Raw genomic sequence first — 15211 nt, 5'->3', positions numbered from 1 at the left:
ATTGTCTATGAACATACTTCATCAGAGAGTGATTTGATGTTGAGATCATTTCTTCATTACCTGTATGTAGCCATTATGCTGTATCCTAATGGCATAACTTAATCATGAGAAATACCATATTACTACAAGGACTGCACTTTGAATGATCTTGACAGATGGGGTTTACTGTATGTGAACATAATTGACAGAGTTAAAGTTGAAAGAATGAATGACAGATTGGGTTCAAGGTGGAATTGGAAAATAATTATGATTGACAGATTTGACTTCAAGGCAGAATTATGAAATGTTTTTTTTCTCACAGATTTGGGGTTCAGGCTTTTTCGAATTACTTAATTACCATCAGCAAATTTGGATGTCCAGGAAATGTTGACGATTGTCAACTAACTATCAGTTTTAGGATAACATTTGAAGATTGAAGAAGGGGGTAATAAATTGTAATTGTTACAGGTAGAAGTTCGGAGTGGAAACCGGAATAATAACCGCACGGACTGCTGAGTTTATGGTCTGCTGAAAGAATGAAGTAACATAATTAGGAAGCTGTGGTTTCGCTTCCAACTGGAATAATGTCATTCTGATCGACAAATCTAGATTACCATGAGGTTTAAATAAAAATCATTTAGGTAGATATTTTGGGGGTTCAGTGTGTTTAAAGACTCTTGTCATGGTTCCAGTTAGTGCAGCATTTTTACTGCTGCCGGGTTGAAGCCTGAGATCGGAATTGTGTAATTACATTGTCAAATTGTTGATTACACGACACCATAATAAACGTTATGAGTGGCAGATCGTGCAGGAAGCAGGGTGGGGAGATCATACTGCGTCTTAGTTTCTAGTGTGGTATGGGTGAGAGGTTTTATTCATTGAAATTGGTTAAGAGTGTATATACACGATTGACGGAATACATTGGGCTGGGACTTACATAGTTTCTGCTGCTCTTGTACACGAATCAGGCTCGCGGTCATTCAATTGACATAACAGAGGTTAACCCATGGTCGGTGGTTTTGCTTGCTGGTTTACCTGATTAGATTACATGCCTTTGATGGTTTCCTAATCATTCAGGATCCGATCGGTGCAGCCTGCCAGTGAGTTTAGCTAATCGAAGAGGGTTGGAAATGTCAGTGATCAGAGATTTCTGTGATCCATTGCCGCCCAGGGACAGATAACACTGACAAAACCAGCTTCTCCTGAAGTTCTTATTAAGGGATCCAAAGCTCACAAGTCGCTTGGATTTCGGTATAAACAAGGGATAGAAATCATTTTGTATGAGAACCATCAAGGAAACCAGTCGAAGTTCAGCAACTGACTCTTCAATACTAACCAGTGAATTATTGTCGTGGCTTCCAATCTGGGACGTGGGGATTCGTAAGTACGGACACATTCCTCTCATCCCTCAATTTTAGAACATATCAATAACATTGCTCATCAAAGCCACATTGATACAACATAAATACGCAAATGTATTAGGTTGGCGCATCGTGGAGCGTTTAAAAATAACGTATTTGATTAGTTCACGCAGTGGCCACACATTTTATAAATCTGATTTTGTATGATTTTTATAACGTGGTCACAAATGTATCTTTTCTTTAAATTGTGAATTAAACGTCTAGTGATTTTTACTTTTCTGATTAAGAATTGCAAATAACCAATTGCAAACGTTGTCATAAACGCTCATTTAGTTTTTAAAGGGCAAAATTGGTTTTGCTCAACTTTTCGAATTCAAGAATTAAACTTAACCTCGCGAAAATATGTAGACGTTTCAAATTCCACTCTGATCAAAGCTTAACCTTACATGGACGTACAAATTCGCTGTTGGGATTCCTGTGCATTATTATGTTATCGAGTGCGTTGTAGTTTGACCTGGATTATTTAGTAACACTGGATTTTAAACCGCGTTCCACTGGCTTCACCCTGTCTGTCTCTTTTACACATTGCTATTAGCAGCTTCGTGGCAAAGGTGATTTATACTTTCATACTAATTCTAGCTGTGGAAATATAACTCGCGTTTTATTTGACATGGATTATAAAACAAGTGCAATTCATATTTTGCGTTTTCTTATCGACATTTCCGAACATATTTAAATATATACATAATGCCTACCGACCTAATGCCACGAATTGGTTTCAAATGATTTAATACGTATCGGCATATATGTTATTTATGTCTCCAGTCCCCAAGCTATCAACATATGTCATTACCATATGTTGCAAAGCGAAACAAACTAATCATTTTTTTTAACTTAACTGGGAACAATTCATTTGTAGCATTCATGAAAAAAATATATTCCCCGGGGCTACATGACGATTTTCTGTTTGCATACCTGATTTATATACATCGCTGTGATTTATGTCCACCTCTGACTTGAGATAGCCGGTACCTCTATACTCGCGTGTGCATCCGCGTTTAACTAGTATTGATGTGGGACAAGTCCGGTAGTTTTGTTTATCAACATTATGAGGAAGCATATTAAAGCAGATTGCGTGTGGGGTTATGTGTAACGCAGGGAACTGCAGCTGAAGGTTACACGCGAATTTTCATCTTGTTAACAGTATAAATATTTCCCGAGCAACGTAAACGGGATATTGGCCGAATTAGCTTTCATTTAACAAAAGTTGGCAGAAAACATCTTTGTAAGAATTCATTGCTTCTTCGAATAAAGATAGTTCCAAAAGTTTATATGAGAATATTATATTCTGAGAATACTTTTGGGTGATTTTTTTGCTTGCTTATGGTGTGTGTAATTGTCCAATATGTGTTCAGCTAATGCTTGGATCGCATGGAATTAATAATTTTGTCACTGTGTAATAACATTGTTTTATTGCCGTTAACAAATGCCCGGCGCCTTGTTATTGATAGCTTTCTCTTCTGCTTTCATTTTTCACTGTTCCAGATGCTGTCAAATGCAAGGATGAGGCTGCTATAGATTGCATTTGACTTTGCCAGCAGGAGGAGCAGGAGGAGGAGGAGGAGGAGGAGGACATCGATGCTTGCTTCTATCGCTTACCCGTGTCTGTGCGATTGAGATTGAGCCCCAGTCCCTCCGGGGGGAAAAAAAAGCTGCCAGCCGCCGAGCGACGGAGAGAAGCAGCAGCAACAGCAGCCAGCAGCAGCAGCCCTCGCTCCGCCACTGATCGGCAGCGGCCGCGGGGAGACGAGAGAGGGGGCGCGACTGAGAGGGGGAGAGGCAGCGCCGGCAGGCTTGCGACCGTCCAGCCCGGGGGCAAAGCGGGCGTCCCTCCTGCAAACCCAGCCACCAAACTCCCCGCGAACAGGCACATCCACACAACAACACGGGAAAAAATTTATTTCAGATCTAACATGCACTATACTGTATAGAGAAACAGCTTACTGTATCTCTCAGACACACACAGTTAGACTCACACATACCACAACCATCGGGGACGAGCTTACAGCGAACACCCCCACCCCGCCCCCTCAACCCCCCTCCCCTCAGCACCTCTCACACACCTGAAGAAAAGTCAACTCGAAACTCTCACAGCATGCCGCGAAGGAAACAGCAAGTACCCAAGCGGGCAGCAGGTAAACAAGCAACTTCTATATCCTACCTCTGCCGTCCAATTCACTAATTATTGTTCAGCAGTCTTAGATAAATGGAAATGTCCTAAGCAAAATGTGTGTTTTGTTTCACAGCTTCTGTTTGGGGATTGTTTCATCTGTGTGTGTGAATGAGTGTGTGTGTGTGAGTGTATCTCCGCTGAGCCCTTTTTTTTGTTTGAAGTTTTTTGTTGTATGCGAATTCTTTTTGATGGGGTTGAGGAGTGATCCGACTGTAGTTTAGACTGAGACGGTTCTCCTTCGCTGGTCCAGTGCGAGGTGACCCGCTTTATTTCTCTCTATACACATATATATATATTCTTGTTGTTGTTGTTGTTGTTGTTGTTTATCTCCTGTCAGTCAAGCAGGATTTCGTCCCCGTGTTTTTTTTTGTTTAAAAAAAAAAAAGATGGACGGGTTGCAGAAATGCGAGTGTAATCAAATCGGCTGAAACTAACTCGGTTTAAGGATTGCAAGGCCGGCGAAGTAACCCACCCCGAAATAAAAAGAAGCTTGGATGTGTTGTTTTAGGAGCATGCATGCACTTCGCAGACTGTGGGAGGGGAAGAGGGTGGGAAGCTGCAAAGGTCGTGAGTCGCTCTAACTTTCAGCGGATCTGCCGAGTACGCGAAAGATCCCCGAGTTGAAGCAAAGAGGAATCTAATCTGTGAGATAAAAATGCCTGCTTAAACTACCGCTTTTCCTCTCGCTCCCCTCCCCTCCCTCTCCCCTTCTCCCTCCTCTCTCTCCTGAGAGTTGTGATATTTGGTCTGGGGCACTGAAATAAAAGTCCATTTTTCATCCGCCGGATCCACCCACTTAACTGGTCTTAGAGTCGATTGCCATCTTTGATTTGACGGGTGACTGATCACCTGTCATCTGGCAAGCTTTGATCTATTCATTCTCGATAAATATCAATAAATCACTCACTATGGCAACGCATGTGCTACTGACGTAACGCCTGCCCCTGTCATTTCCTTGCCCAGACATGCACAATAATTTTGTTTAGTTTTTTTTCCCCTCTCTTAATGTGAGTGTTTTTCTTCATTTCCTTTCCTTTAAGGAGAGTAGGATGAATACATTATGAAGAAATCTTAGCTATTAGTTTACATGCTTTCAACTTGCATGGCTGTAATCTGGTAAATGTGTCACAGCTATAGAAATAACCCTCCAGAAGACTTTCTTCATTGTTGAGGTAATTGTCTCTCCCTTGACAGGCACATTCATCAGTGGCTTAATGGTCAATCAAAAGTTGGCAGGCTGAGTGTTTTCATTCTTTCCTATACACTACATTAGGCATACTTAATCAAAATGTCTCTGTGTAATGGCTGTGAAGAGTTCATGACTGAGTGATCTGTTGTCTGCACAGATAGAAAATTAACAGCTCAGTGCTGGAAGATGTGCGCTTGCAGATAAACAAATCGTGCATTAATATTTCATCTTTGAGACCTCGATGTGCTATCAGCAGCATATTCTTGGCTGTTCTTCTTCCTGATGGTTTCACAGCTGTAACTCATTTCACTGATGACTTTACTGGGGTTACCAAGAGTGACGACAAATTGATTACCTGGCCATGCAGGAAGGGGCGAAGAGATGTGGGTTGACAGATGTGATATAATAAGTTCAACAATGTATGGTAGGAAACAGAGGGGGTGGGGGTAAGAGTGAAAGCTTTCAAATAGCATTCATAAGGAAAACTTTGACCGAAGTTGCAATGTTTTAAAATAAAGTTATTTAAATAAATGTCAGTTTTCAATGTTCCTGTCATTACTTAATCTCGACATGACTGTCAACCAGGGAATTCAAAAAATGACTGATAACAATATGTTTTATAATTTGAAAGTATGATGAGGTTAAAAGTGCAGGAATACCACTTGGTGGGATCCACCAGTTTATATGGTGTCAAGTATGCCTGTCTTAGATTGTCTGTCTGCAAGTTAACTGCGATCATAATGTAACACTGGAAAAGTCAAGTGAAACTAAAATCCTTCATGATATAAATTTGCTCATAGGTTCAAGAAGAACAAAAATATAATTAAATATTTGCTTCTAGAAGCCAGTCTCCATTTTTTTTCATTTCAATATTTTGATTCTTTTTTAAATGGGGCTCTCGATTAACTGTACATTTACTCCGGAGGATATTTACATCGTTTATTTTGAAATAGTATTTATGTGGATGATAAATGTTGGAAAATATTTAGTGAGGTGTAACCTATAGAGTATGGAAGAAAATATTGATGGAGTGAAAATTTGGATTTCTAAATTGCCAATAAATAGAAGGATTATCTGGAATAATCGAACAAAAAAATCATCATAAATTTTATGATCTAGACGTTTAAATGTTTTTGTGTTACATTAGAGAAGATGGAACTATAGGGAACAGGGTTTAGCTTGACTATTTAAAAAGGTCATAATTTCAGTTGCATCTTTTCATTTCTTTTAACACTTCTTTGATGATTACTGTTTTAAAGTTCTGTGTTCTTTTAAAGTCCAAAAACACTATCGAACGTACTCTTTTTTTCTACACCAGTTCTGTGTAGAAATTTAAATATCTGGATTCATACTTTCCAATTTTCTCAAAATCACATTGTGCTGATTGGCCATACAACTCTTTCCATTAATTTCCTACACTGTTCTCAAGCCCAGACTTGGCAACACACTTTGTGACATCTTAATTTGCCTTATTGTTTCCTTCTTCTTTAACACACTAGTGGCAACAACATTTAACAGGCCTGGGCCTTGATGGTTTCTCAATTAAAAATAAATCACTCATGTTAGAAAGATATTGATATGTACTAACTACTGAGAATAACATGTGAACAAGAATAGCTTTGTCTTAGAATGCACTCTCTGTAGGTCATATTGTTCCAAGGTATTAGTGGATTGTTTTAAGTTAGTTTGGAAACTACAGTTGGTAGATTACTGGAAAGGTTAATCACCTTGTTTTAAGTATTTCTTTTGTCATGATCTATATTCTAGGTGATTGTACCAATTTAAGTGTATCAACACATAGACTTTACAGTGTCTTAAAATACAAGTGTAACTGCCAGACACTATATATCACTGTGTGCACGTTCTTCCCGATAATAAGTAGTTCTGTGTGATTCAGACTGGCTCTGCGAAGATTAATTTCTGACTTCGATTAACTTTTGTGGTCTCACCAGGTGAATTTTTTTTTTTAAGTTAAGAGTTTTGCAGCGGCAGTTCTGTAATAAGAATTTCTTACTTTCAAGCGCGTAAAACTGACAGTTTGGAGTGAGGTTTTACTTCTGCAATTGTAGCACCGTGAGAGGGAGTCACGTAAGAGTGATTTCATTGCTCCATAGACAATCATGTACTCTGGATGGAGAGATGACTAGTGAAAAGAAAAAAAATGCAAATATAGGCAATGAGATGCAATAAAACATAAAATGCTGCATGTTCACGCCAGACATCATCTGAAAATACAGATTAAATTCCCAGTGTTAGAACTTTCACAGTCCAAAGTAAGGTGAGTTTTCACATTTCAAAGCCCAATAGACTTGCATTGTATTTGAATCATTTACTACTACTTTTCAGGGGAGGAAGTGTGCATTGTAAAATTGTAAGGACTTGGGCTACTAAATCAAAGCTTTCTAAATCTTGATACTTTCCAGCCAACATTTTCATGGCGGACCATGCTGCAACAATTTGTGATGACAAGTGGTTTATTCACTAAACAGGAATTAACTGTAATAATTACAGTTGTTCGTTAGCTCCACATGAAGTAATTATAGATTAATGAACACCTGTGTCCGGAAGGGGAGAACAGACTTAAATTCTTGCTTTGAACATTCCCACTAATTGTACCAGTGAAATATAACAAAGGAGAATGGTAAAACAGAAGAAAGGTCTCTTGATTTTAACATCTGTTTTCAATGTGTTTTTGTGAATCTAGTGAGTTTGCTTTTGAAATCATGGTTAATTCTAAGGCAGTTTACTGGGTTTTTTAATGGTAGCTCAATATTTGGATAAATTATAATCCCATCTCACAATAACATTGATTAATTAAATTCCTTATTTAAATTTTTAAAATCTGTAACAGTGACCATGATATTGTCAAATTGTCCTCCGTTCTCCACGGGGAACTCTAATATCTTTTCATAAGTAATTCTGCCTTTACACGACTGGTCAATTTGTGATTCCAGATTCGCAGAATTGTGCTTGTCTTTTCATTGTTGTCTGGCATCTCAGCAAACTACCCTTTTGTTTGCAAATGCTACCAAAAAGTAGTGATAGAACTGGACTGATAATGCCACATAACACGGCATGACAAAATTAGTCAACCCTTCTTGCTTAGCTTCAACAGAATTCAAAAATTAGGAGAGCTGTCCCACAGACAAATCAAATGATAGCTTGACAGAATATTGCTTACAAGTTTGTACTTAATTAGCCAACATCCCACATTATTTCTTCATTATATATTATACACTCAATCACATTGGCAAGGCAGATCTATCATATGTAGTAACGACTTATCTATGTAGCTAATGGATGGAGGGGCTTTGCTGGAGTGGGAACAGTGGGGAGGCGTTGGGAGCTGATATGGTGGTCTATTACTTCTAGACCCAATGAAGCAACATTAATTCTCAACCCTAGGAAGTCTCAACACATCATGTCAAAGTCGGGCAAAGAAATTGAAGATGGATTACCAGCGACTTTCCTCCCTCCCGAATGTTCCTCCATGGAGGAAGCATGGAGAGAAGTAAGGCCATAGAATGTATTTTGGTGTTGGGACTTCATAGTCTGTCACCAAGTTGGCAGCATCACACCTGACTGAGCCAACTAAGTCGTGAAGTGCAAAGCTGCTTGCTAGCGTGAGGGAGATGCATATGAACTTTATCAATCTGCCGCTGACTATATCATTGACAGTCCATGGCATAGGCAATTTTGGAGATGAGTTTTCTTCTTCAAATAAAGGACAAGCTGCATTACGGTGGGTTTTGATGAGCCTGGAGTTACACTGTGCATGAATCTCTATGTCCATCTTGAATCACGATTGAACAGCTATAATGTTGGAGGTTGATTTGTGAACATACCTATCCTCAATGTTAGTGGAGCCCAGCTCACAAATGTACCACTGAGTACAGAGGGATAAATTCACAGTGGTTCTAGAAGCTCTCGGAAATGTGAATATGGGATCCCGTGGACATTCAGCAGCAGAGGAATGGCCAGCCTCCACAATCTGTAAAGACGTGTACATTTCCAACTTTGCCATTACGATCAAGTCAGGGAATCAATCATGGTTCACGAAGGACATAGAAATTCATGCTCAGAATAGCTCCAGGCACATCAAAACATAGAGAAGGGAAAACACAGGACAGCATCTAAACAAGGTAGCAAAAATGGCTTGCTACAGGCAATTTCAGAAATGACTGATCGCAACAAACACTGCAGTCCTTTCAAACCCAGTAGTTAAACAGAGAAATGCTGAAGAAGCATCCATGAACATGCCTATCCTCATTGTTAGTAGAGCCCACTCTGCAAATGTAGAAGACTATGCAGAAGAACCTGGTATCATCTTCACCCAAACAAATGAACCATCGCGGTACCTCCCGAAGTTCCTTCAGGAAGCCAGGATTTAGCCATTATGATTCATTCCATTTAAAGTCAAGAAATGGCTGCATGCATTGGATATGACAAAGATAATGAGCCCTGACAATATTACATTCCTTACCGTTGGTGCTTAGAACAGCTAACATTCATCAACCTGTTTGCAATTAAATAAAAACTCTGGCACCAACCTGATTAATTGTAAAATTGTCCAGGTGTCCCATGTACAAAAAAAGTAAATTATTGCCACCTTCTCAATCTACTATCATCAGTCATAAGTAAATTAAAGTAACAGAACATTTCATTGACTGTCCTGTGAAGACAAAAGAGACTGTAGATGCTCGAACCTGGAATGAAAAAACAACACTGAAACAACTTAGCAGGTTAAGCAACATCCTGCAGACACAAGTTATACGTTGATAATGAAGGGTCTCGACCAGAAACTTTGATTTCCACCTTTTACCTCCACAGTTGCAGTTTGACCCACTGAGCGCTTCCAGAGTTCCGTTATTTGTACATTGACAGTACTGTCAACTTACAGTTACAGTAACTTGCTCATCAATGCCCAGTTTAACTTCTGTCAGGAATCTCTGTTCCAGAGTGCATTATACCAATCTAATGTTCTGTCCAACAATGGTCAAAGCAACCAAATTCTAGATATCAGGTTGGCACAGTGGTGCAGTGGTAGAGCTGCTGCCTCACAGCACTTGAGATCAAGATTCAATCCTGACTATTGATGCTGTCTGTGCGGAGTTTGTTCGTTCTCCCTGTGACCGCGTGGGTTTTGTTAGGGTGCTCCAGTTTCCTCCCACATTCTAAAGATATGCAGATTTGTCAGTTAATTATCTTCTGTAAATTGTCCCTAGTGTGTAGGATGCAAAAGTGGGATAACATAAAAAAATTAGATGCGCGTAATTGCCGTGAGATCAAGGCAGCGTTTGACAGCATATACTGTATGGCAGCAAGGGGGTTTCATAAAATCAGTCATAGGAATCAGAATGAAACAACCTTTATTGGTGGGTATTGCACCTAGCACAAAGAAAGGCAGCTGAGGTTGTTAGAAATTAATGGTTTCTTTGTGAAACATCATTGCAGGAGCTATTCAGGGCAATGCATTGTCCACCCATTCTCAATTACTTCTTGGGATGATTTGGTGTATGCATTATGTCTCACTCCTCAGATAACATGGCATTCGGTCCCTGGACATTGAGAGATCTCAATCACTTTCAGATTTGCATTGAGACATGGCAAGGTATAATCTCATCACATTAAACAGGAATTGACAACCTTCAAAAGAATATCCCTTGATAATCAATTGATTTTTCCATCATCAGATCCTCCACAGATCAAATAACCAGAAAGTTAGCTGGAGCAACTCTTTCAATAGTGACACTGTGAGAGCAGGCAGAGGCTTCTGATTTCCAAAAGACTACAAAGCACTATCTGGATTATGATGGAGTACCACAAAATTGATGAAGCTCAATAATATCTGAATCAAAACAACTTGGTGCATCATTCCATCACCATGAACAATCATTTAGCTCCACACTAGTGCACCAAGGTCCAGTATGACAATAATAGACAATGGGTACAGAAGTAGGCCATTCGGCCCTTCCAGCCAGCACCACCATTCAATGTGATCATGGCTGATCATCCACAATCAGTACCCCGTTCCTGCCTTCTCCCCATATCCCCTGACTCCGCTATCTTTAAGAGCCCTATCTAGCTCTCTCTTGAAAGCATCCAGAGAACCGACCTCCACCGCCCTCTGAGCCAGAGAATTCCACAGACTCACAACACTTTGGGTGAAAAAGTGTTTCCTCATCTCTGTTCTGAATAGCTTACCCCTTATTCTTAAACTGTTGCCCTAGGTTCTGGGCTCCCCCAACATCGGGAACATGTTTCCTGTCTCTAGCGTGTCCAAACCCTTAATAATCTTATATATTTCAATAAGATGCCCTCTCATCCTTCTAAATTCCAGAGTGTACAAGCCCAGCCGCTCCATTCTCACAGCATATGACAGTCCCACCATCCCGGGAATTAACCTTGTGAGAATGCACCATTTAAAGGTTATGTTTCAAAAACATGCAATGGTCTTTTTAACAGCACCTGTCTAGCCCAACGTTTCTACCTAGATGGCCATGGGCAGATTATAACCACCCGTAAATTCTGTTCAAATCGTGCACTATTCTATTTATCCAGGAAATAGGATGCTGTGTAGCTGCTAGGTCATATATTTCTAGAGCTTCCTGTCTAACAGCTGTGTGAGTGTGTGTACACTTCAAGAACCGCAGATGTTCCAGAAACTGTCTCCCTGCCACTTCTCAAGGAATGAGCAATGAGCAAAATCACTTGCATTATCAGCAATTTCCATTTCCCAGGAATGAATAGAAACAAATGCCGTGAAGATTCGGTGCTGACAGAAGTTTTCTAACCTCGTCCCTGTGCTTCTGGTACTAATTCAAAATTTATGCTCTTGTGATCTGAACATTTCATGCCCAGAAAACAAGCTGCTAGAGTTATGGTTCCATAGACAAATTCACTTCACAATATCATTGGCCTTTTGTGCTGCCTGGCTGTATGAAGTGGAACTTTGAAGCAACAGGACATTTATGGGAGGTACACAAAATTGCTGGGGAAACTCAGCGGGTGCATGGGGTTGGCATTGTAATTAGTATTTTTCCCACACAATATCTGTAGAAAATCTATCTCCAATGGCAGAGTATTAGAGCAATGTTGAGCTATTGCAATTGGGTGAGTGTTCAAAATATAGTAGTTTTTAAATAGAATTTACTTGTTCCATGATGAATGACCTTGGCTACAAGCTCGAAAGTCATGTCCAAATCCCAAGATTACCCTCAGTGCACTGCTATGAGATTGCTACTTCTGCAGGATAATGGTAGAATGGAGGAGATGATAGTTATGGGTCAAATTGTATTTGAATTTCTCCATCTTCTTGGTTGACTGAGAGAAGTGGAAGAAAGTGGGGAAAAAATTAGGGATATTTGGTGAAGTACTTTGTTGAAGGGCACCTCAATAGCACAGAAAAAAAATTATAGCATTTTATATATGCTTCAGCCTTCCTATAAATAACATTAGTGGAGATATGTCTTTTATATGATTTACTATCAGAAACAGATGCTGCTTGCTGATTAAAAGTATATAGGTAATGACCACATTGCGCTGCCTTGGTAGGACTTATATTTTAATCAAAAGCATCTGTTTCTCACTTTCAGTGCCATATTTATATGAAAGCTGTGCATTAAAATAAGTCACAGGATCCTGTGGGGCAATCCTTCATTCTTTCAAAAAACAGTTCAGAGAACAGGCTGAACAGTTATGTAGCTTCTCTTTGTCCATCTTCATCTATGCACTTATTCTGAAGTAGGGTCCCAACCCGAAACATCGCCTCTCCATTTTCTCTGGAGATGCTACCTGACCCGCTGTAATCTTCACTTATTCACCATTGATTTGCCTTAGACACCCGTAGTTGTTTTCTTATACGTTTTGAGTTATTGGGCGAAGTTTCGGGTTCATTTACTTATCTTAGGCTCATTTCTATTTCTCATTAGTGTACTATCTATAAGTGAAAATCATTTAGTTTCATATCTACTTCGATAATGCCCAACTCCACCTTCCAAAATTTATTTGCATCATTCCTCTGCCTCCACCTTGTCAGGCTATGTGACCTGAAATTCACTAACATAGCATAAGTATTGGGAATATTGAGTCATTTGTCTTTATTTCCTATCCCAATCCCTGTACAGTGGCTACCAACACCAACCTTCTCCTGGTAACTTGATGTTGCGTTTGGATCTGGGGAGAATTGCCAACCATATAACTACATCACCTCTAAGTTTGTTTTTACCAGCTAAGAAATATTGCTTGAACCTACACCGTCTCTTCATATATAGTTCATCAGATGTTTGTCCACATTGATGTGAACTATAGCTGCAAATTTAAATCTAGGGTGTTGGGAGTTCATTTTATTTGTGATCATAAATGTGTTCCCAAACTATAGTTGACTTGAATAAGCAATTTTGAAGGTCCAGTTTACAAACTACCCATTTGTGAGTTATTTCACAGAAATATATATTGAAACCAATAGCACCAGAGACTATTTACCTCATTGCATTCATGCTGGGTAAGAAAATAGCTACTTGGTCCACTCTTGTAGCTCAGATCCCAGTCCGTAGTTTTCAGAGTCAAGGGCACTTCAAGTGCTCAATCAGCTTCTTTTTAAATGTGTTATGCTTTTTGTTTCCATCACCTTTCCAGGCATCGAGTTCCAGACCAGTTTCATGCTTTGGGTGAACAACATCTTTCCTCAACTCCCCTTTAATCATCCACTAATTATTTTAAATTGATGCCTCATGTGTTTACATCGCTCTGTTACATGAATTGGTCCTTCCTGTTCACCCCTCTGGCCCTCTCATACATTACAAAATGCACTTGAACATGCATTTAGATTTGAAACCGGTTTGAGGGGTTGAGGCTATGTTGAATATGAAATGTTCTTACAAATGTTTGTACTTTGTTCAGAACAATATACTTACCATGTAGCCCACAAAACATGGCCCAAATATATATGTTTCTATGTTTCTGTAAATTATCTGCCTCAGAGTGCTATGGAGGCCGGTTCTCTGGATGCTTTCAAGAGAGAGCTATCAGAGCTCTTAAAGATAGCGGAGTCAAGGGATATGGGGAGAAGGCAGGAACGGGGTACTGATTGTGGATGTTCAGCCATGATCACAGTGAATGGTGGTGTTGGCTCAAGGGCGGTGTTGGACTCCTGCACATATTGTCTATTGTCTATTATGTATTATTCATATCTTTGTGTTATATGGAGAATGATCACAAACATGTTTGATCATCTTCTGATCTAATGCCTGTACAAGTGCACTTCTAACATGAATAAATGGTGTCCAGATCTGCTTGCACCAATAGTTGCATCTCCACCATTTTGCCCAATTAATATTTAGTTAGCTCAGCATTGAATAATGATTAGACCAGCAAAGAAAGCAAAATATGTGTTTTGGTATTTTCTTTCACATCTCAGAATGTTTCCAAATGTTTTGGTCCAAGTGAAGCACATTAATAACTGTTGTCGTACTGTGGACATTGTTCTGTGAATGCTGTTAAGTCATATGACTGGCTAAGTTGATGCTGGATTTGGTGCAATTATGTATGTTAAAGAAACTACACAAGTTGGTAAAGCTACCTAGCTTCCTTTAGGTAAAAGTGTATTTAGCCTGCAGGTTTGTGCTAGATTAGATTAGATCCTTCTCTAGGCTCAGGGCAAACTGTGGTGCCACGTCCTCTGGAATACTCAAATCAACTAAGAGTGAAATAGATGTGTCTGTTGCCATTCTCACTATTTAAAGGGACATTCTGATAACAGTGAAGATTGGGCTGCAGCTTCAGAACTGATTCAGGCTGCTCAGACACCTACCAATTCCACAGAGTGCAATACAACAGAAAAAAAGAATGGTTTATCCAACATTTGAGTGTTGAGATATTATTTCCATGGCTGCATAAGTAGCAATGTCATTCTGAACATGCTATCAGTTGAGGCCTCATTATAGCCATAGCTGGATTCAGATACCTCAGGGGAAGAGATAAGGACATGTCCATCAGTGAAGAAACCACTGCCAGACAGTTTTCAGAGATGCCACATCCTACCTGGACTTGTTTGATCAACAATGTGTTTACAGATGTAAGTTTACCAAAGCTGAAAAAGCTTCCTCCACCTGATTCTGAAAGTCTACAGATCACCTTAATGTATTTTGTAAGGTAGTGGTTTGTCTGTTTTATGCTCCACCAGTGAGATGCCAAAAACCGGAGAAGACAACAGTAGGTACATCCTGCTTGGCTCTTCTTATGTGAACCCTAGCAACTCTCCTGCCTCCTCTGGAATGGGCGGGCAGAGGAAGTGGGACATGGGAGGGGAGTTGGGGGGTGGGGGGGGGGCACCTTCCTGACATTTACCACACCAATGAGAAGATGAATGAATGAATCAAGATCAAATTCTCTCACCAAATTTAGGGATCCCTCTCTCTCCTGCAGCTTATCTCTCCGTGGCAGTTTGAT

The 15211-nt window shown here is 39.8% G+C and overlaps 1 protein-coding gene across 5 annotated transcripts in view; it reads left to right on the top strand.

The window, feature by feature from the left end:
* The first annotated feature begins 684 nt into the window (after positions 1–684).
* tshz2 (teashirt zinc finger homeobox 2) overlaps positions 685–15211 on the top strand; it is a 400444-nt gene continuing 385917 nt past the window's right edge. For 3 of the 5 annotated variants that reach the window (XM_033041570.1, XM_033041573.1, XM_033041572.1), the window contains exons 1-2: positions 685–1363; positions 2886–3535. In XM_033041570.1, coding sequence (XP_032897461.1) covers positions 3496–3535 — 40 coding nt within the window. In that variant the 5' untranslated portion in view covers positions 685–1363; positions 2886–3495. The remainder of the gene's footprint in view (positions 1364–2885; positions 3536–15211) is intronic. The other 2 variants (XM_033041571.1, XM_033041574.1) reach the window with 2 other exon arrangements.

The sequence above is a fragment of the Amblyraja radiata genome, chromosome 23, assembly GCF_010909765.2.
Source record: "Amblyraja radiata isolate CabotCenter1 chromosome 23, sAmbRad1.1.pri, whole genome shotgun sequence".
Lineage (NCBI taxonomy): Eukaryota > Metazoa > Chordata > Chondrichthyes > Rajiformes > Rajidae > Amblyraja > Amblyraja radiata.
This window is presented reverse-complemented; position numbering and strand designations above follow the sequence as displayed.